Here is a 23,936-nt window from a genome sequence, read left to right on the forward strand (position 1 = left end):
GAAAGCAGTGGCTTAAAAAAAAAAAAAATTCAAGGTCTGTATAAACACCTTTATTGAATTATCACTAGTGACACAGGCAAATTTACATTTATACAAACGTAATCAAACATTAACAAACATTATACCTCACATATATTGCTATATATCATATTCAACCTAAGCAACATTACATAAATTATTCAATTCCAGACCTTCACCTTCTTCATCTTTTTTTGTTTTCAGCCTCATTACTACAGCTCTTTGACACTTGGCACATTAGCAGTTATGTAGCCAAAGGAGTAGCATTCCTTCCTGCTGATTTTACATATCAGTAAGAACCACAAGATTGCTTAGAGTCAAAAGGGAGCTGCAGCTTAGTGGACTCGAAGCTTGGTTCTTCCTGCTTAAAGATGATAAAGTTAAGAACATAAGATGCTGGAAAGAATTCAGAACTATGCGCAGCTATCCTGGTGAAAAGCTGTTATCAGTATAGCTCTCCATGTATGTTCCTTGTACCAGTAGCCAAACCTCACCTAACTGAAACCTGGCTAAAACCTCGCCCAACTGGTCAGATCTTATTGAAACATCTACAAGTTTCAAAAAAGTTTCAAAAAGACCACCCTGATAAGCATATTGGTGATGGAACTTTTTTGCCAAAAAAGGACTGCAGGGTGCTACAGCCAGGTGCTGCTCTTGATCTAACGGTTAAGCCCCTACTAGGTTAGGTTTGTGGAAATTCTGTTGAGGGATGTTATCAAGAATTGGCTACGTGCACTTCTATTCCCTACCTACCTGAACCAGTACTCTGGATGAGATTTTATCTGAAACTTTGAAATGTCTTTCACCCAGAAAAAATGTCATACATTTTGGTTATATAATTATGGAGTCTTATGTGGGAAAAAATCTATGGCTCACTGACAATTTACTTACACTTGTTTCTGACCCTACCTACCTCCAAAACAGCAACACACTCCCCCAGCTTCCTCAAGTGATTAATCATTACACTAGTGTGCGTACTGCTAGTTACAGCACGTGGCCTACTAGTGACCAGTGTCACATTACTAACTTTGGACTTCTTGATGTAGGTGGCTTTCAGCTATCACTACACAGACTTCCTTGGCATTCAGTTGAACTGTCATTCTTACAGATGTGATCAAATGGGCTATCTATTCATTACTTCCACTAACTCCTTTGTTAAAGCTAACTGCAAATGCCAGAAATCTACAAAGCTCTACAAGGCGTGGACTGTTTGCTCAAATACAGAGTGGCAGCAGAGTAAGACAGTAAGTTACATGTGGCTAGTTAGTTCATAGATTAGTACTAAGCTAACTGCCCTTGCGAGCCATTTTAAGCCTAGCCAATTGTCCCTTGTGAGACTCAAACCCTGCACCTTGTGTTAACCATTAGGCCATCCTCCCAACCCAGCTGAATCAAAGATCTCATAAAACTTGAGAACTACAACTTATGTGAAATGAAAGCTGCTAAATACCTACCCTTGGGCGAAGAACAGGGCTACATGAAACGTGTGTAAAATGATCAGGCAAAACATGTCTCCCTCTGTCAGAGAACATCTCAGGCTATACTGGAAAGAGGTAAATCAACTTGCATATGAAAGGAACATATATCGCAACTTGTACCAGAAGTTGCATGCTGTACAGCAGTTAGTAAACATCTGAAGTTCCCTTTACCTCCCAGAAAACCAACTCTCTCCCGTCTCTCACCTTCAGCCTTCCTCTCATTATACTAGCTGCAAACAAATGATAAAATATGCTACTATTCCATTATTGACAACTATGAAGAATAAAGGGCTGTTCAACAAACTGTTTTGTCAAATAGTCATCTGCCGTTCTGTCCTTCACCCCTGGTTTCTTGAAGCACACATGTACAATCCCACCACCTTTTATCAATACACACACACACTACCTTTGCTTGTCTGTATCCCTCTTTTATTCTTATCAGGGAAGGCCATAACATTGACTTAATCATTTGTTGCAACTGCTTAGTCAATGTGAACAGCTGGCTCTATTGGTGTAGAGGGACAAAGCCCTGACTACAGTCCAGAAGACTAAAGTTAAACTCAAAATAAACAAACATGCAACTGGTAAAAACTTTAATCTACCTTGCCTAGCACCTCAACTAAACACCTTTTATGAGTCACACAAGATTAAAATTACAAAGCACCTTACATATACCCACACAAATTCAATCAAATTAAAGTTCTTTTACCAGCTGCCTGTTAACTTTTTTTCAGTTTTTAGTGTGCGTTTTTGAACCTGAGTTGCTAACTAGCAGCGCAGTTGCTTGACACAGCTGACAGGGAAGGACAAGTGGATCCATCCTGTGAAGGAGGGAGAGCAGACCTAGCCGCATACAGCTAGAATTCCCCTCGAAGGAAGAGGAGCATAGTACATTGATGTGGTCTGGAGGAAAGCATGGGATGTTTCAAACAAGCACCTTTACTGAAAAAATGCAGTTAAGCATAGGAGGAAGTATAGTGGTAATAATACCTCTCAACTGTCCAGATTTGCACCTCATTGTTTTGGTCTGTTCCTCATACAATGTATGGTTTTCTAGTAAATCAGTCAGGACTGAATTGAATAAATAATGGACAGATAATCGACTTTCAGGCATCTGACCTTTAAATACATAACACAAACCTTTTAATCTGCAGCTTTCCAAGTTTACAGCAGGAATATTTTAAATTTGCCCCCCCCATTATTTTTGCCTTTGTCCAGATTTCTTGTGCCAAGAGGTTGAGAGGTATGTCTGAAAGCCATGGTAATATAGGTTGCCCATCTCTCTCGCAGGAGTTGGAGTTAGAGCATTCCAAAAATGGCTTAACTGCCAGGATGTAAGAGCAAGGTACAAACTCCTCTCATGGCTGACTAAATGACAGCCTCGTTCCCATACAATACTGGTCATATCCCCAGTTCAAGGAAGTAAAACAATCAAGTCTAATTTGTACACATCTGTAACCTGAAAAAGCAAATAAACTCTACTTGAAGTGTTACCATGTCACATTTATATGGTAACACTTGAAGCAGAGGTTAGTTTCTTTCCGGAGGATACAGGTGCAAATCAGGCATGACCAATCTGTGTATGGGGCAGACAGCAGTGAATGCTAGTCAGCACTACGGAGCATTATAGTTGTGTGAAAAGAATCTTAAAAATGGTTATATACATACATAACTTCAGACAGCATAATCTCAGCTTTAATAGATATAAGTGGAAAAGGCTTTGCCAGAGGTTTCACAAGAGTTTCAGGTGACATCAAGGATACAATGAAGCACAAATGGGATTAGACTTGTGCCTCAGTTACAAATAATTCATTTACACTGGTTTACCTTCCTGCAGTGGAATAATAAAAACAGTATTTAACACAAAACTGTAATACTACCATGTTTGAAAACTCACTTTTTACCTTATATTACAGTTCTTACATGTAGGAAGACATTTTGTCTGAAGAGTACACACCAACTCAAAAGGACTACCACAAAAAAATCAAATGGCAATAAATGTACACAAAAATTCTGTGTTTTTTAAAGGAACCAAATAATAAATATTGCACTAAATTATTAATCTAATTTTTGCAGGAGGCCTCCTGGGATTCATGACAAGTCGCCCAAGGTAATTTTGGCTAATGGAAACAAACAAAAAAACATCCATCAAAACTACCTTCAGCAACAATTGTTTTAGGGTGGCAAGCCCTCCACACCCCCTACGTAGGGGGTCACACCCCAGACATACACAGAGCCCAACTCCAATGTTGCGCAACAGTGAAGAAAAAAAATTAAACAGATTAAGACTTTTTAGTTATTTTTTACTGTAATAGTTCAACTTAACTGCGACAGCTAGAAAATTAATACTCATCTATGAACTATGTTAATTTGTTAAATAAATTAAGTTACAAACCAATTAGACTCAACTCTACTGTCAAAGAAGTGGACTGTACCCTGTACCCCCCACGATGTGAGGATTGTGCCACCACATCATTTTATAATAAACACCCCAACTTTAAGACTGCTGTACAGTTTATTGCCTTTTTTAAATCATGTTTTCTGTAATGGACACAGGCAACCTGTAAATGATTCATCTCCCATACCACGGCTTATACTTATCAAGGCTATCAGAACTTGTCAGAGATTTGGTATCCATGACTAGGCTTAAAAAAAGCCCCTGTGGTTATTAGCCTAGTAAACACCTATGAATACCGTTGCCATCCATGTTTATAACATCATTATTTTATTTTAAGAGAATCTACCATCACTCACCCATGAGATATCCAAAATACAAACATGTACATAAACACATCATACATTTTCATTTATTTTATTTTTCTGGCTGACCTCAGTGGACTGTTGTAACAGAGTATGTTGGCTATTGAAAAGTGCTTTAGACTAATTTGTGTACGATTTTTCAAGTGGAGGGCTTTGCAAGCGTTTTTTTTTTCTATTTTATTTCAAATGTACTTTTTAACATGTGAGCAATGTCAACTGATTTTTACTCATTTAGTATTGTAGTACTGGCTGTGTTACGATTTCACACTTATAATTCAGTTGTGTTTTTTAGTTAATTAAAATGTTCTGCTTAGTTTCAGAACTACATTATGGCATAGGTTACATGCCACAGTGCATATATTACAAACACACACACGTATATATTGCATGTAAAAATTATATTACATGTATGTGTGTGTATATATATATATATATATATATATATATATATATATACACACACACACACAGATGGATACTGGTTTTACATGCACAAACGTACACATTTGGCCTTTTTTAATAAAACACGTTGTAAACTTTTATTATGCCACAATCTAAATAAGTTTATTTTAATCACTCATTGAGGTTACAGTGGGGACAGAGTGGGATACTTCCATAGACCTTTGCAGACTTCCATGTGAGGTGGTGCTGTGGATGCATCCCACATTACTCCACTTGTGTCACATGGGTAAAGTTCATACTGAGTGTGCCAAAAATGCTTTATGGCAGTGTATGCAACACAAGATATGGTGCAAAATTATAACTAACAAGTTTAGCAAAACAATAATCTTAGTTTACAGAGTTAAAATCAAGTCCATTTTGCTAGTAATGCCATTTTTTGATTGATTTGTTTCAATTTAACAGAAAACAGCCAAGGGAGTAGGTACAGATTTAGGTTTGTTGGTAGGATACCTTGAAAGTGCACTGTGTGAACTTTAGTTTCAGTTTAGTATTCAGCAAGTAAATATGGCCGGTTTTATGGTAATTCCAGTAGATTTGATTATACACCAAGGATGAAGACTAACTTGTGATGACATGTCAACTGTGTATATCAACTTTAATAAAAACCACAAGTGCAGATTAGCAAAAAGTTTTTTGGAAGTGTTGGAGACCCACTTTTCATCACAACTTTTATTAAGGTCTACCATTAGCATAAAGGTGCAGACTTGTATATCTTCGCATGTACGTATGTGTGTATGTACACCCACACATATATTATATACACAGACACGTATTACTTACTCAGAATAAAGACATTAATGACACACAAACTACATCCATCTTCAAGACCAGAGTTGAAATTGTTGTATGGAACAGCACAGTTTGCTTTATCAGATTTGCAATTATAATAGGTTACAAAAACCAGCACCATTGTTTTATTTTGGTTTACATAAACAGAAAAAGCACTTTACTTTAATGCTCCATTAAATGCAATACAGGAGTAGAAACACAGAATGGATATTATTTTCGGCTAGTTTTCTTTGCATTCCACTTACAGAAATTTACTTTATTCCTGATGTATGCCAGCTGCTGGTCTAACATCTGCTAAATCATGTGACATCATAATGTTTCATTAGTGACGCAACTCCCAAGATATCTAAGTATTTCATAACAGCAACATAGTGCACTGCAGCACAGCAGAGCATTTTGAAAAGATGTAGCAATAACAAAAGCAGCCCCCTTCCACCCCCAACAAACAATAAGGTATTATGTCAAAAACAAATGCCAGTTCAGTACTTTCATTATTTCAGTAAAATGCAAATATTTCTACTTGGGTGGCAAAAGCAAAGAGAAAGGAAGTGGGAATCAAAGATAAGGTAATGGCAGTACAAGGCTCAAACTTCAGAACCTGCAGAAGGGCTGCAGATATGCAGTTTAGAGACAACTACAAAACACAGTCAAATTACTGCAACATCAATTTGTAAGGGAAAGTGAATACCAGAAGTACCAGCAGAATTTATTTACACACAGGTACAGCATATGTGTAAAATCATAACCACATTTCAGACATAAGTGTCATAAGTAAAATCATGAAACAGTGCATACACACATACAACCACACACACACACACACACACACACACACACACACACACACACACACACACACACACACACACAGCACAACAGCATACATGAATACCACTGCTAGGGTTAACATGGCATATACAATATCTACTGCTATATGCAAACAACTGCATTGCCCACATTTTAACTGCTCAAAAAAGTCATACATTAAAAGTGCATTTTTAATGTGTTAAGTATACTGCCAAAAGCAAGCAGATAAGCGGTCCATGTAGTTAGTACATCTGGTCTTCTCATGTTAGGTCCATTCATCCTCAACCCCTTTTCCCATTCTGCATATGGGGGCGGGGTGTCACTTCAACAGTAACAATCATCTCGAGCCAAGGTTTACACCGCCGAATAACTAGCCCTGCGGCAGTAGTTCATCTGTACCACTTACTACACACTCGCACCTACAGCCAGTTTAGAGTGTCAAGTCCACCTAATGTATGTCTTTGGAATGTGGAGGCCATAAAGATTGTATCTCACAAGTGTGAAAGCAGCCAGAGATGCAATGTCTATAAAAGCCTTTCTGCAGGGAGGGTAGAAGTGATGGAATTGTTTTTCAGCTTCCAGACACTGAATTAAGGTTTAGAAAACTTGCCTGTGTGTATTGTGACATCTGTGCCACATCCTGGCTCAATTTCTCTTGAGGGGTTAGTGTAGGAACCACAGAATCAGGTGGCTAGATGTGATGTCATTCTGTAGCCAGCACTGAAACTGTACTTAGATACTAGTGAAAGATGTGTCAGTGGCACTCAGCACTGTTTTTTGGTAACCTAACAAGACACCCATTGACCTTCAGCTTGCCTTGCTGTAGTAACTACAGGAACAGTAATTATTTAGTCAGTTAGGAAAATCTAATGAGATTAGCTGAAAGTTGTTTTTCTGTAACTGTCAGAGTCTTTTCCATCTATGTTATTTTTTTAATTTCCTGTGAATTGAAATGCTGGTGTTTATTGTAAATAGATATTCAGTATTTTCATGTTTTCTATTTTATTATTTATTATTAAATACAACTATACCTTTCATTGTTGCTGGTCTTTTAGAAAATAAATTTAACCTTTTAACCTTTGAGAGGGATTACCTTTATTTAGTGGCACTGTGGCTCCATGTTCCTGAAAGTCTTGCCACTTGGTCAAACATTACCATTTATATAAGTATTAATTTTACTGAGAATAACTGGATACTCTGGTAACAGCCTTAGAGTAGCTGGCTTTGTTGGTGTTCTGGTGGCAGAGTATCTACCTTATAGTCTGGGTGGAGGTGGCAAAGTGGGCAAGTTGTGCTAGCCTTTTTTTAGGTGTGTGTGAAAATCAAATCAGAGTGAGTCAGCTACCTTCAACAGGGCCACTAAGAGCATTGATTTCACAGAGAGGGTAGTGGAGGACTTGACTTGGAACACTCTGCTAAGAACTCAACTCTATAGCTGTGTCAGTGGGAGTCTTATCTGGGGCCTGCAGAGAAATCTCTAGCCTCAGGACTGGAGTGTGCATTCCCCTGTGTGTTCTTAAGGGGAACTGTACTTGGTAGAGAGAGAGATGCATCTGAAAATACTGTGTGTGTCTATTTTTTTTTCCTCAGTGAACGTTTCCCACCAGCGTCAGTGGTGAGTATAGAGACTCCCTGAACACTGACCCAGAGGAGGGACGTCACAGCAACCACAATTAAATGTTCAGTTTTATGACACAAGACTGCTATTCCATACTGCTGGAGATAAGAAAACTGGAAATGTGTGATGGACCGGGGGGGGGGGGGCTCTTGGGTACTTAGCAACAAGTCAAAATTAAATTCCCTCTCTGACTGCACTCATATTTAACATTCATGAGGAAAACAGCTGGCAATGTGGTACTCGAGTTGCATATTTCTGACCAGTATTCAGTTCTACAGCAAGGTAGATATGTGCACATACAGCATGTTTGGTAGGTAGGTAGGAGGTTCCTCTCAGTTCCTATTCCCTGAGACACAGTAATGCCATCTCTGGCATTTCACCACATGCCGCCTGAGATTGTACTCTGTGAAGATTTAGGTCGTTTTACAGTGTTTTGAGGATGTACTAACAGGGAGCAGTAGACAAAAGGCAGCAAGTTTGTATGTATAAGACAAATAGGTTGTGTGGCTTGTTGTCTGCGCATACAAGATACAAAGCACAATGTTTAACACTTAGTTTTAGGGTTAAAGATAAATATTCTGGAGCACTGGTGGTTTATCCAATCTCAAAGGCACAGGTTCATTTCTGCCAAGTGATCCTATGTACTGTAAACCACTATAAATTACTAGGATGTGGTCATCATATCCTGGTACATCTTTTCAGTGTTAAGTGCTGCCAATGACTCGATTAGCCAGAATATGAAACAATATAAGGTGAGCATGTTAGAAAACAGTCAAGAGGGTTGTGAGGGAACTCCAAGAGAGATTTCAGGAACTTTCAAGCAACCATGGACATGATCCCTGCAATTTCTCTGAACACAGCAAACTTGCATCTTGGGAAGCTAGCATCCCCCATACTTGCACACCTGCAACAGGATAGCTTAGCTGCCCCAGTTACTCCAAGAATTACAGGATGCAACTAAAGCATGGAAGGCCTGCAACATAAAGGTATACATTTGAATTGGTGAGGTGTACTGCTTTCTTCCAGAATAAAGCAATGAGCTCCTACTAAAAGTAGAAAACTGTCACTTCTCAGGAAGCACCATCTCCCTTCCAAATCAAGGCATAAGCTGTGGCTGCCTTGCTTATAAAAAGCAGGCCAGAATTTTATCAAAGCAGATAGTTACCAAGCCATATCAATACTGCACATTTATTACAACTATGCGTGTGCACATGGGGGCAGGCAGTAGGTTGTGCCACTTGTTTCTTGCATTAGTACATCTGAATATCCGCTGCTACTCTGGCATAGTGGCTAGGGAGGTGGTTTTCTGTGTGCAAATTATATGGAGTTTAATTGATAACAGAAAAATGGGGGTCAATTTCTTTGACCAGCAGTTAGTGTAGAGGACTAAAATCTGGCGAGTTAATGAACTGCTTCCTGTGTCAAGGGGCATGTTTTGACTCTTTCCACCCTTCTACAAGTATTTACTCCTGGCAGATTATTGCAAAATAATGTTACAAGACTGACTGGGTGGCAACTCCTTAAAGTATGTCTGGTGGTCCTCCAAGAACAGGATTATGCATTTTGGGCTATTTTCCAAAAAGATCTCAATTATGCATCATCAACCTGGTGTAGCTGCTGAGGAGGGCTAGAGCAAATTCTCCATGCAAAGTTCCCTGCAAATCTAAACACAGCTGTCTACTGTATCCAATGCCAATCGCACTGCCAACTAAACCTGTGGCACAGTGAGACAAAGAGGAAGGGTAACTGTTAACTTACAAACTGAACACCTTACTAATGGTTCCTGCTCTACAGCAAAATGTACAAGCAGTAGTTCAGCAGAGTCAAACCTTTGCAAAAGTACTTAAATACTGCCGCAGAGTGATAAAGCCCCAAATACAATCCCAAGTGACCCCATGTTTGATTAGAGGCACAGGTGCCTGCTGGAACTGGCATGGGAAGGATGGGTATGCCCATCATTGAGGGGTGCAACAGAGTCATCCTATGCCACAATCCCTTACAGGAGGAGGAGATGCAGCATTTGGGGTGAAGCTGGGGAATGCATTTGCAGCACTTGGAGTGATGCATTTATTTCACAAAGCCATGAACATGGTAACTTTCCTCATCAGATGCACATTAACCTGCAGATGTATAGGGTGACATAGCAGTTCCCATGGTGCCATGGTCATGCATCCCCCTGCCCAAAGGAAGTGGTGAGGGAATTTACAGAAAAACACCTTAACTGCCATGATGCCAGTTTGGGCACTTGTAACTCTTTGCAGCTGTCTGGGTAATGGCCCCTCTGGGTTTGGAAAAGGTTTGATAGTTAGCAAGCACAGAGCAAAAAGCCAGCCATATACATTGGAATCGTGCAAGCCTGGCAAAATTTAGCATTATTATTCTGTTCATGCGAGTCTCAAGTTTGATGGTTCTCAAATGTCGATCCTATGGCAACTTTCATAGCCCCACAATACACATCAGAATATTTTACAGTGATGTCCTTTAAAAATGAAATGCAGAAAGATAACAGTTCTTTAGTGTCAGTACTGTAGCAACTGCAAAGGTGCAATAATGCACATGCACTGCACACTAGGCATTAAGCAAGCCAGGCATGTCACATAGTACAAAAGCAAATGTTCTGAGATGCATAGGTAGATTACCTGATGCATAGGTAGATTACCTGTAGAGTGTACAACGCACAAGACTATAAGCACACTACCAAGACAGGTCCATTTCCGATGCCCGTCTATGGAATTGTGATGCATAGTGGGAATCCAGTACTTTTTACACATGTCATTATGGCTTCCTCCTGCATAAGCAGCTGTACTGTGTAGTACTGTAGAGAAACATTCAAGCATAGCAGGCTGTCTCTGTGCTGTTTTACACAGAGTAGGTCACTAATATGCACACACATGCTGTTGCCAGCAGGCATAATGCGGACAGCACAGCCACCCACTATTAGCTGTGCACTCAGGTAAACAAAGCATAATAAAACACAGGTCAGTCAGTTATTTAGTTTAAGTATGCATAACATGAGCAGCCCATCTGAAAACATTAGCAGTACACCTACCAAGGGAAGAAAAGGTGCACCAACACAGTCAGTCAACAGTGTTGTTATAGGCAGTTCATACAACATGGGCAGTGCAGTCATCTTTTCCGATGAACCATTTCCAAGGGTGACCTAGCCATCTATTGTTGGCTGCACACTTATCGAATGCTGCTGCCTACTACCACTATACAGTGAGCTTTTACTACTGTTGCCCTCCACAATCAGTAAACAGTCTGTGGAAGGACACTTATCAGTCTGCTACATTTCTGTACATTACAACATGAAATTTAAAGTCAAGCTGTTCTGCTGCAATGCCTTTCTGCACACCTTATCTGAGTCAAACAATCTGGGCTTGGCTAGCTTCACCATTTCTGTTTTACAATGATTATGGTTCCTTTCAAAATCCAACTCCAACTAAAGACAGAAATGATTAGCAACCTGTGACTTGAATACATCAGGAGAAGAATTGGCTATAAAATAAAAATCATATTACGAAATAAATTCATACTTCATAACTAAGCTCAAGACTGATCCTGTTGCAGTGTACTGTAGCATCTACCCTTTCAGTTGCTCCATCTTACTTAGAAGTTACCAGCCACCTTTCCTTTGCATGACAATATAAAAAAATATTTAAACAGCTTTTGACATTATATACATCAGTCTCTCTGGGAAGCTACAAACAAGAAAAATATTCATTTAATATTTCAACAATAGTAAAGGTTGATCCTGCCACAATGTAGCTTCAATCACTTTGAGTTACCCCCACACACACACACACACACACACACACACACACACACACACCCCTTTTCAGTTGCAGCCTGCAGCTTCACCTTAATTTGAAGTAGCTATTCACACCTGCATTACATGCCAATGCCAGGCAAAATATTTACACAGTTTTTGAAATTATGTGTATTTCTAGGAAGCGACGAATGTACTAGAAACTTAACTAACCATCCCTTATATTTATTTTTATTTTGTTTGGACTGTCAGAATATGTGAAATGGTCCAAATTTAACCACAATCCAGTCCAAACAGGTAGATACAACATTACTGAAAGCAAAAAATAAAGATATTTTTGTAACTGTTAACACACAACTTAACAAGGTACATTAAACTATTATAACATAATGCTTAACGTATGACATTGCAATAAACACAGTGAGAGACAAATATGAAACTATTAATTGTATCAACAGCAATAAAGAAGCAAAGAAACTGGAGATGCAATAGCAGTAGTATAAACAGTATATAGCAATACACACAAAACATTTCATATTAGATACACATTTACATGCAAACTTATTTGTATTAATAGTGATGGTTACATGTTCAGCTTTTACATTTGTGAATCCAGTTTTTATGTCAATGCACACAGCTGAACGGTTACAATGATGTCAGATCTCAGCTGTTGAAAGACTATTATACACTGCACTTTTATTACAACTGTAACAATACATAGCAAATATTTGTATGGTAGGATAACAACTGAGTAAAACATATTTACAACCATTTACAACAGTTAGATAGCTGTTCTAGATATCATTCATACTTACACCATAACTTCCTATTCTTGGCTGACTGGATATATGCTAGAAAAATGCAAGGAAACATACCACAGGATAAGATGTGGTTACCATGTGCTTCTGTATCAGCTGCATTTGTTTTATGATTCCAGATTTTTTAAGAACTGCTCGAGACGGTCAAATTGTCCAGTTTCCTTAACAGTGCTATTCCAACATGCAGCAACACTTGAGAGGCCTAGTCAGCAAGCATTCTGAGCCTCAAAAGGGGTACGTTTGCTCTTTTTCATACAACTTTTTTTTTAAATGGGGGCAACACTTTTCATGCAATATTTTGAAGGAGACTGTACACAGAAATACAGCAGCTCTTGGTATGACTGGAAACCATTTGCATTTGTTTCATGTGGATCACCTTACTGTTAGCTGCGAATACAAAGAATTTTGTTTTCAGTTATTTGAATTCATGAAGAATTTTGTGAGAAGAGTAATGCTATGATGGAGACCATATTCGAGCCTGGGAATAATACACTGAGCGACAGCACTTCTTAAACAGTGAAGAGACTTTGTATTTTGTAATAATCCCCAACCTGTGTTAATACCTTATTAACTATTAATTCTATGCAGCTTGGAAAAGAGAATGTTGCTCTAGGGTAATATCCAAGTGTCTGTGAGAAATGTCACAGGTAAGGGTAGGGGGCAGGAGAATCTATTATTGTTAATCTTGATTTCCAGTCATTTTGGTGTACTGAACATCCTTCCATTAGTTTTACTGGTATTTATAGTTAGTTTGTTAATGGCTAACCAGTTCACAAGCAGATTAAAGTTTTTACTTGATAGCTAAAGTATCATGTTTAGGCTTGTACTAGATGTGGTAATTAATGTGTTGGTCATCTTCATAAAGTGTACACACATGAGTTGTTTAATTGTAATCAAATGAGTCAATTGCTTTTAGGCACAGACTGCACTCGCTCTTCAGCGACTGGCTTTTGACTTGGGATACCTCAGACTTCCGAGTGAAATGTTCCATGCAAAACCTCCAACAAATATTGAGAATGGACCAAATAAAGATCCTTCTGCAACACAAGCAGATATGTTACTCAGCTCAGACTGTAAATCTATTTTCATAAATCTGAATGTTCATTCAGTGAGGTAGTCTCCAACATCAGCTAATGACTTCTCTGACAAAAACAGTCATAAGGATCTGAGCAACCTTGCTTTTTTCTGCACAACTAAGAAATAGCGAATCCAGGTCAGTGAGCAAACACACTTGTAATAAATGTGCCTGTAAACTCAACAAAAGGCTTACACTGTAGGAAAAAGTAAATGATTGATTTTGTAACCTAACTTTGTAGCAATAAGAATAACAATGTAGTGAATAATATATACATTTTATTTTGGTCTTTCTGTACTACAAAGCCTGCCTTTAATCACTTGTGTTCAACAAGATTTGCTGGTTGCACAGGGAAAGAGCGAGAAGTTAGCCAAGCAAATCCAGACTAGCATTAAATGCTGAAACTGCCAAAATAAGATATTGACTAGAGGAAATGGGTAGCCATCAACCAGAAGATCTAACATTAAATATTAAAAAACAAGTGTTTATCATAATGAGGTAACGGCAAAGCAAAGTGGGAGGATGTGAACCTATGGAATAACTCTGTACGTACAATGGCAACAAACTAGTGATTAAATAACAGAATGTTACTCCATGTGGCAGCCTTGCACCCAGCAGCTGGTAGCTATTCCAGTACAATATCCTAACACTTGCATTTCACGTGAAGATTATGGCACCTGCACTTTACTTGCACTATGAACTTCACAGACTTGTAGTTGAGTTAACTTTAAAGTTCTCGTTTTGTTTGTGTAATTAACTATATGAGCTGTAAAAAAAGAAAAAGCAGAGAAAATTATTATTATTAACTGAAAAGTCATATATGGTAAATAACACAATTAGAATAATCTTGCAGTATGTAAAACCAAACCTGCTGGCACAAAAAACAGCATCCTGAGTAGAGAAGTGATAAGAATACAAGGAGAAAACAGCTAAAACATGTACCTTTTACTATAATACTCCATCAGGTCATATACTAAATAAATAGAATGGTTTCAGCTTAGAATTCTGTGATACAGGCCACTACAATTACTTAATCTGAAACAAATGAAAAATAAAAACATTGTAGAGTTGCTTCATCAAATCTGATGCATACCCTTGCAAGCATTAAGCACCAAAATAGGGTCCTCACTGATAAAGTCGTATTTCCATTAAATTATTTAATGCAAACCTCTGCACAAATCAGAAAAAAACTGAATCCTCAATGACTGAGAAGATCATCCTTCAACATAACTGACAACAACTAACTGCTTATCATCAGCACTTACTTCATCTGATAAAACAGATTAAGAGAGAGACATCTAGTTAGAAAGCTTAAGACATGTTTAAACATATGCATTTTCCTGTACCGGTTTAAACACTTACTTTTTATAACAGCTAAACTGCATTCCACCCCAGATTAAGTGCTATACTGTTGCAGAACTTCAAGACCAAACATATCTTACTTTGCAAATGTACTTTGTGAGAAAGTAAGCAAATAACTAAGTAGCAAAGATATGCCAAATACATAATTTCGTATGTTTTCAGAACTTTATTTACTTAATGTTTGGGACAAGTGCTCTGGGATGCAGTTGTTCAATGAAAAACTGTTGCATCAGCTTCAAATTTTTTGAATACAGTGTAAACTACTAAGCAGAATTAGCTGGACAGCCCAATTTTTAAGAGGGGGAAAATTAAAAACTCTAAAGCATGATTATACTGCAAGCAGTCTACATCAGAGTCTACATCAGAGTCATGTACCTCGGCCTGTGTTCAAAGTAGCACACAATGTGCGTAAAGCATGGTATGTACCATTACCACCAATGCCCAAGAGTTCAGCAGGACAGATCCAGGGATGGGACACTGAACTATAGCAATCACAGCTCCTCCAAAATGTATTTTTGTAAGCAAACTAGGAGTGGAGAAACTCTCCGTCATCAGTAAGACCACAATTAAACACAGATGGGTTGGGACCCCTTTGTGAATGGAACAAGCCGAACACTTCATTATGGACAGAATTTCTTTCACTTTAATCAAAGTCAAAAATCTGAGGTGTACCTAGTCAAAAGGGGGTATGTGGGAGAATGTGTTGTTCTGTATTGAGCTTATCATTTGATCATAGATACATGATCATGGTAAGGGGGGTTGTTTGTAAATGGGAAACAAGGTGAATACATTACTGTGAATAGAATTTATTTCATCTTATTACAGCCAAACATCTGAGGTATCCCAAGTCAAAAGCCAGTCGCTGAAGCGATAGTGCAGTCTGTGCCTAAAAGCAATTGACTCATTTGATCACAATTAAACAACTCGTGTGTGCACACTTGTTTGTATGTGTACATAAATAAAACAGGCAAAATATATACTAGAAAGGATAGAGTTTTCACTTGTCAAACACTTGAGATGTACCACTTCTATATGTAGCGAGGGGAATGTTAGTCTGTAAGAGAAAGCAACTAACCACATATGTCACTTAATCACAGTTAAACAATACAGGACATGGACTCCATTGGGGGTTGTACACATCTGTCAGAGGCTGAATTATTAAGTTATTTATCCTTTGCTGATCAGGTTATTTCTGCTAGAACAGTATCAACCTATTATTACTATAGTAAGAATGTATTTTAAACAAATATCAGAGACGTATCTAGTCATAAAGTGGTTATTCTTGGGAAAGCAGTTGTGTGTGAAAGCAGTTAAGCTTTTAAATGATCATGGTCTAGACTGTCAGGGACAATGTATCACACCTGAAACATGCTAACATACATTACTACAGGCAGACTTTCTTTTCCTTATCACAGTCAAGCACAAGAGTCAAAGTGGCAGGTCTGTTTTCAAAGCAAAAATCTTCTATTAAAAATTATTTATTTACAACTCGTGGTACATCATCATGGTCAAAGATGATGTACTCTATCAGAAATGTTTTATTGTAGTACAGGCAGTCAGTTAAAATGATTTAACTATTGCTTTTTGGCATTCTGGCTGAAGATGAAAACACAAACCGTTTTGGCTTTCAAAATTACTACTTTGTTACAGTTGCAGGACTGAGATATGGCCTCTTACACAAAGTTACTAAAAGTAGGCTTTTACAGTAGTTTCACAGTGACAGTCTTACACAAAGTTACTATAAGTAGGCTTTTACAGTAGTTTCACAGTGACAGTCTAGCAAGCTGTATCATACGAGATTTCCATTAGGGATTGGTATAGGACTTGTCTGAAGGTAAGGAATATGAATTCCAGAGCATACTGAATCACATCAGCTCAAAGCAGTTGGCGGCAATGCTGTGACTTAAGCAGCAATCTCCTGTAAATACAGTTGTGTTTTCCCTATCTTAACATAGCTGTACGTATTTACTTGACAATTTGGTTGGACAGGCTTCACCCCCTCTTCAAAATTCGAAACTTGCAGTTTGTAATTTGCTTCATATTGAAGGTGAACATTTTGTGTACTGGAAAATATTAGGGTTCAACCAAACACTCTAATAATGGGTAACTTCCAATACCCTAGATCAACTTATCCACACCCCCACCAGGGGCAACAATATCCTAGACCTAGTCATTACCAACATGAGTAACCTGTGTTCGACACCTGAAGTCAACTCCTCATTAGTCCGATCCGATAAGCTAATCACCTTTGATATCCACATCCTGCCCCCACCCCCCATTAAGGAAACCACAGTAAAAAATTTCTCCAAAGCCAACTTCATGCTTCGTAAGACAGAAGTGGTGAACTTCACGACACCCATGCAGATGGACAATACAGTTACAACTGCTGAATCCTACACAAATGCACTCTAAGTACTTATAAGAGTGCATGGATCGTGCTATCCCAAACAGAACCAAGACACTATCCTCCAAAAAAAGAAAGCCAATCTGGTAGTCCCCTGCCATAAACAAACTGTACAACAGAAGGAAGAAACTGTTGCAAAAGAGAGTAAAACCCCATGAGTGGAGGAGCTCCCTTATCAGCCTCAGTAAGAAGCTGAGATCCCTTATAAGATCCTCCAAAGCTAGCTACGAAAACAAAATTGCCACTAATTCCAAGGACAACCACAAAGCATTCTATAGCTATGTCAAGAATCTCGATGGCAACACCCAGATCTGCTCTGCGTTACAGCACAAAGGCAAGAAAATTACAGAACCAACTGATATTGCCAACATCCTGGCAGATAGGTTCAGTGCTAACTTTACCCCCCTCTCACCCCCTAAAGGGCCCATATCTATACAGGAAGAATGCAGAGTCCCTGTAATCACAGGTAAAAGCTGCACTCTCTAAAGCCAAAAACACAGCATCCATGGGACCGGACAACATCCCAGGTTGCGTTTTACACGAAATTCAGAACAAACTGGCTCCCCACTTAAACACCATGTTCAATAATAGCCTTGCATCAGTCTTTGTGTCCACTGAATGGCGCACAGCAAAGTTATCCCACTCCACAAAGGGGGAGCCTGATCCTGGGAACTATCGACCTATTAGCCTGATAAGCCTGGTCTGCAAGGCCATGGAACGTATCATCATGGAACTCATAAATAAAGACACTGGTAACCTCCAAACTCTGGATCCCACCCAGTTCGGGTTTGTGAAAGGCAGATATGCCTCCTGAACCTGAGTGATGTCTTTGAGGCAGTCACCAAAACCGTAGATGAGGGTAAGGTAGTTCACACAGCCTAGCTTGACCTCGCCAAGGCTTTCAACACCATCCCCCATTCTGGAATTATAGCAAAACTCACTAAACTAGGTATAAATCCCTACGTCACAAGATGGGTTGCCAACTGGCTCACTGACTGAACCCACACTGTAAAAGTTGCAGACTCCAAATCTGACCTCAAAGCAGTGACAAGTGGGGTACCACAGGGTTCCATCCTGGGACCTCTACTGTTTGGTATCTACTTCTCTGAAGTACAGGCTAACACAGAAGGCCTCTGGCTAACAAAGTTCACAGATGACTGCAAACTAGTAGCCATAGTCAAGTCCCCAAATGATGTGGACATCCTACAGAAGGGTCTCACTGAGACAGACGCCTGGTGTCAGAGCCATGGCCTCAAGCTCAATGCTAAAAAGTGCAGTGTTATCCCCTTTGGTAAAAACTCTGTACCCATGAACTACCACACAGACAGCAATCTACTTAACACCAAATGTGTGATAAGAGACCTTGAGACCCAGGTGGACAATAGTCTCTCCTTTGATAGTCACATCACCACAGTAGTCAGGAAGTCCTTCTACATGGCACACCTCATCATAAAAGGGTTCTCATCCAGGAAAAAAAAAAAAAAAGAGGTCATTGGTCCCCTATACTCGACACTCATTAGACCCATTATAGAGTACAACGCCCCTTTTGGAATGTACCTCACAAGACATCTGCAGCAGCTGGAAAGGCCACAGAAGTACCTCACAAAGAGGATTACTGGCCTCAAACAAATGCTCTACACGGACTGCCTCAAAAAACTCCAGCTTTACTCCATAGCATATCGACTACTCCGAGATGATCTCTGCTTAACATATAAAGATATGTCAAACCCAGAGCTATTGGACATGCTACACCTAAAAAAAAAATCCCAATCCCTCCAAGCTACACATAGATTCATAGGTTGGTACTAGGCTATCAGACCTACAGCCTATACAAGACTAGCCATAACAATTCCCTGGCTATTTCTTCCCACACTATTTACCTCCCTAGACCCCTGTCTAGCAGGGCGACTGGCGTGATCACCGGAGTGAATTTCACTGGAGTGAATTTCCTTTCTCCCATCCAATCATCAAGGTTCCTTTTGAAAAGGGCCAACGAGGCACTCTGCTTGACATGTATGGGCAGTCTATTCCAGAGTCTGGGGAGTCTCTGGGTCAGGAACCTATCCCTCCATCATGTTTTGTTTATTGTGATGACATTTAGATCCCTGGAGCGTGTTGCTCTGAGGGATTGGGAGTGTAGTATGTCCAACAGCTCTGGGTTTGACATGGCCTTGTATGTTAAGCAGAGATAGCCTCTGGGTAGACGATATGCAACAGAGTATAGCTGGAATTTTTTAAGGCAGTCAGAGTAGGGCATCTGCTTTAGGCCTGTGATTGTTTTAGTGAGGTATTTCTGCGGCCTTTCCAGTTGTTGCCAATGTCTTGAGAGGTACATACCAAATGGGGCGTTGTATTCTATAATGGGTCTAATGAGGGATGAGTACAGTGGGACAATGATCTCCTCTTTTCTGGATGAAAAGCCCTTAGTGATGAGGTGTGCCACATAGAAGTATTTCCTGACTGTTGTGGCGATGTGGTTATCGAAGGTGAGACCACTGTCCACCTGTGTCCCCAAGTCTCATATCACACTTTCGATGTTTAGTGTACTGCCACCTATGTGGTAATTCATGGGTACATATTTTTTTCCCCCAAAGGGGATAACTACACATTTTTTGGCATTGAGCTTGAGCCCATGGCTCTGGCACCAAGCATCTGTTTCTGTAAGGCCCTTTTGTAGAGTATCCACATCATTTGGGGATTCAATAACGGCTCCCAGTTTGCAGTCATCTGCAAACTTTGTTAGCCAGAGTCCCTTAGTGTTGGCCTGTACTTCAGAGAAGTAGACGCCAAACAAGAGCTCTAGGGACCTAAACCTTGTCACCACAATAAACAGGACATGCTGGAGGGATAGATTCCTGTCCCAGAGACTTCCTATACTCTGGACTAGGCAACCCATCTATGTCAAGCAAAGTTCTTCATTAGCACTCTTCAAGAAAAATCTTGATGAGTGGATGGAAAATAGGAAATACACCCCGGGGATCACTTCTGTGTCTCTGCTCAACAGTGGCACAGGAAAATAACTTTCTTGGGTGGCGTAAGCCAGGGAACGTTGTTGGCTAGGCTTATGTAGGCCCTTGGGCAGATAGCCTAGTACCTACCTATGTGCCTGTGAACCTAATATAGGGACAAGGCCTCCAATCTCTCTCGATAACACAGATCCTTTAGGCACATGACTTTTTTTTTCTCAAAAACATTTCGGGCCTCTCCAGCTGCTTGAGATGTTTAGTAAAATGCATCCAAAAATACATCCAAAATGGGACGATGTATTCAATGATGGGCCTGCTCAGTGCAAAGTACAGAGAGAGCAGAGACTTCTCTAGGTCTAGAGAAAATACCCTTTGTGGTCATCTGTGACAGACAGAGGATTTCCTGCCACTGTTGCAACATGATGATCAAAGGAAAAGTACTTATCTACCCACGTTCTACTGTCTTGCACGTCTTCATTTTGGAGTGGAGTGTTTTCAATACTACAAGCTAGGTGGAGGGTTTGTATGGCAAATGCAACCATACTGTGTGGGGGGTTTTAGCATTTTAGTTTTAGCCAGCTTTCAACATATCTGCTATTAACATGGTTAAGTTCACCTTCTAGCTTCTGCTTATCAAAACCAGATTTAAGTACAATACCCAGTTTACAATTATTGGCAAACTAAGAGTTCTTGTTTTTTTGATTCAGAGATCAAAGTATATGCCAGAGGTTCCAGAATGGAACCTTGTCGTACCTCATTGGTTACTTCCATGCTCTTCGAGGATGTGTCTACCATCTTCATCATCCAATTAGCTATCCATCGAACTACAAAGGGACCAATTTGGAGCACCTTTAGCTTGTTGATAATTTTGACATGTGATGTTATCAAATGCTTTGGCGAGGATAAGGTATTCTGTATGGACAGTGCAACCAGTGACCATGGCTTGCATAATGTTCTCTAAAAGTTTACCAGATTTATTAGACAAGGTCTAACCTTAACAAAGCTAGAAGTCACTTCTTATATGCTGGAAGTGTTATGTCATTATTTTTTAGGTTGTCAATAAGAAAAGTATTATCTTAATACCCAAACCTTCACAAATCCTTAGTTACCTCCCTACTAGCATGCCCCCTATTCTGTATGGACAGTGCAACCAGTGACCATGGCTTGCTTAATGTTCTCTAAAAGTTTACCAGATTTATTAGACAAGGTCTAACCTTAACAAAGCTAGAAGTCACTTCTTATATGCTGGAAGTGTTATGTGATTTTTTTTTTAGGTTGTCGATAGGAAAAGTATTATCTTAACACCCAAACCTTCACAAATCCTTAGTTACCTCCCTACTAGCATGCCCCTATTCTGTATGGACAGTGCAACCAGTGACCATGGCTTGCTTAATGTTCTCTAAAAGTTTACCAGATTTATTAGACAAGGTCTAACCTTAACAAAGCTAGAAGTCACTTCTTATATGCTGGAAGTGTTATGTGATTTTTTTTTAGGTTGTCAATAGGAAAAGTATTATCTTAACACCCAAACCTTCACAAATCCTTAGTTACCTCCCTACTAGCATGCCCCCTATTCTGTATGGACAGTGCAACCAGTGACCATGGCTTGCTTAATGTTCTCTAAAAGTTTACCAGATTTATTAGACAAGGTCTAACCTTAACAAAGCTAGAAGTCACTTCTTATATGCTGGAAGTGTTATGTGATTTTTTTTTTAGGTTGTCAATAGGAAAAGTATTATCTTAACACCCAAACCTTCACAAATCCTTAGTTACCTCCCTACTAGCATGCCCCCTATTCTGTATGGACAGTGCAACCAGTGACCATGGCTTGCTTAATGTTCTCTAAAAGTTTACCAGATTTATTAGACAAGGTCTAACCTTAACAAAGCTAGAAGTCACTTCTTATATGCTGGAAGTGTTATGTGATTTTTTTTTAGGTTGTCAATAGGAAAAGTATTATCTTAACACCCAAACCTTCACAAATCCTTAGTTACCTCCCTACTACCCCCCCCCCCCCAAAAAAGCTGCTCATGACACTCAGGACACAAACAGTTTGGGTGTACAGACTGGCTTTTAAGGCCCTGGTGGCACTTGAGATTCATAGGTTGTCATTAGGCTGACTCCTATAAGATTTTTTTACATTGTATTTTATCAGGCCTGTTATAACCTGTTCCATAGTTTTGCAAAGGAGGCTCGTCGAGCTGTAATTCCCAGGGTCTGTAAGGGGCTACCCTTGTGAAAAGAAATCACACTTGCTATGCACCAAACCTCAGGGTCAAAGACAGAGGATAAGCTCAGGCTGAAAAGCAGGAGAGGATCCACCAGCGTATGTTTTCTGTTGTTGAGCAATCAGCCTGATTATATATAAAATCAGGTCCTATTATGGAGGTATATTTTTGTTTTAGGAAAGTATTTTAACAAGAGTTATTTTGTGATAATAGGGGTTTGACGTCCGTAAGTGCATGCGAGTTCAATCAAATTTGTGATTTTATGATTTGCCAGTAAACCACACATTCTACTAATAATTAGACACAAAACATAAGGTAAAAAAGTCAGGGCCACTTGACAAGTATGGTAGACGCAATAAGAAGTTGCTCCTTGCCAGATCTGCAGCCAGCTAGCTAAACGAAGCTCAGAAGCTGTTTCCGATGGCGAGCGTACGTTTCAAGTTTTCTGTAACTGTGTCAGCAAGTTAAAAAGTAACAAGCACCCAAGAGCAAGGACAGCAACAACTGACCTCAAGAGAAAGTTAAATGCTACTTACCGTACACCTCGAGCACTTTTTCTTCCATCTTTTTACATTTTTGCGCATTGCTTCCAGCAGACAGCCCAAACAACACTGCAACCTTTGCTTGGGTGTAAGAAAGGAGCCCAGAAACTACTTCCATAGTCCACTAACTCCGCCGCCATGCTGTAACTATACTCCCATCCTAGCATTTCCCTTCTCCAGCTCCACTTCCTTATTCTACAGACATGTTCAACAGCAAACTGTATGCGATTGCGAACCCCCCTCGCTGAGAGATACATAACATAACAGTTCCGAGTTAGACCTAGTGAGAAGAGCACAGAACTTTCAAACGTACGAGAACGGTGAAAGTGCGGAATGCTAAATTGTAGTATTACTGCGGACCTCATTGTTTTCACCAAAATTATGAAATAGGTGTGCAATTTTGTGATAGGCAATTATAAGCGAGACTTTGTGGGCATAATTCAGCTCAGAAAATGTTTTAATTATGTTGCGGACTCGATACAAACTTTTTAAAGAAAGTATGTTAACACACAAGGCAGTTTGACAGCGTGCAAACTGTACAGCAGTCCAAAAGATGTGTGGACAATAATGTCACATTCATTGCTGAAGCACTCTCACATAGAACTATTATACAGAAGCGAATGTATCATCAGTAGCACACGAATTACAATTTGCCCAAGTAATCTGCTACACTTTCCCTACTTTTTAAAGCCTTAACGATTCAGTATTAGGTTCATACTAGGCTATCTGCCCTAGGGTATTTATAAGCCTAGCCCGAATGTGTTTGGCTTTCGCCACCCATTTTAAATTTATTTTGCTATGCCCTTTTTCGAGGTTAGTATACTGTGCCTCTGTCTAACA

At 39.5% G+C, this 23,936-nt stretch overlaps 1 protein-coding gene across 1 annotated transcript in view; it reads right to left on the reverse strand.

Moving 5' to 3' along the window:
• The window catches only part of CIAO2A (cytosolic iron-sulfur assembly component 2A), a 203,088-nt gene extending 179,749 nt beyond the window's left edge, over positions 1-23,339 (reverse strand). Inside the window, exon 1 of the mRNA XM_044077698.1 lies at positions 23,091-23,339. Coding sequence (XP_043933633.1) covers positions 23,091-23,214 — 124 coding nt within the window. The 5' untranslated portion in view covers positions 23,215-23,339. The remainder of the gene's footprint in view (positions 1-23,090) is intronic.
• Between the last annotated feature and the right edge of the window lie 597 nt (positions 23,340-23,936).

This window comes from Protopterus annectens, chromosome 7.part0, assembly GCF_019279795.1.
Source record: "Protopterus annectens isolate FY-2018-M chromosome 7.part0, PAN1.0, whole genome shotgun sequence".
NCBI classification, from domain to species: domain Eukaryota; kingdom Metazoa; phylum Chordata; order Ceratodontiformes; family Protopteridae; genus Protopterus; species Protopterus annectens.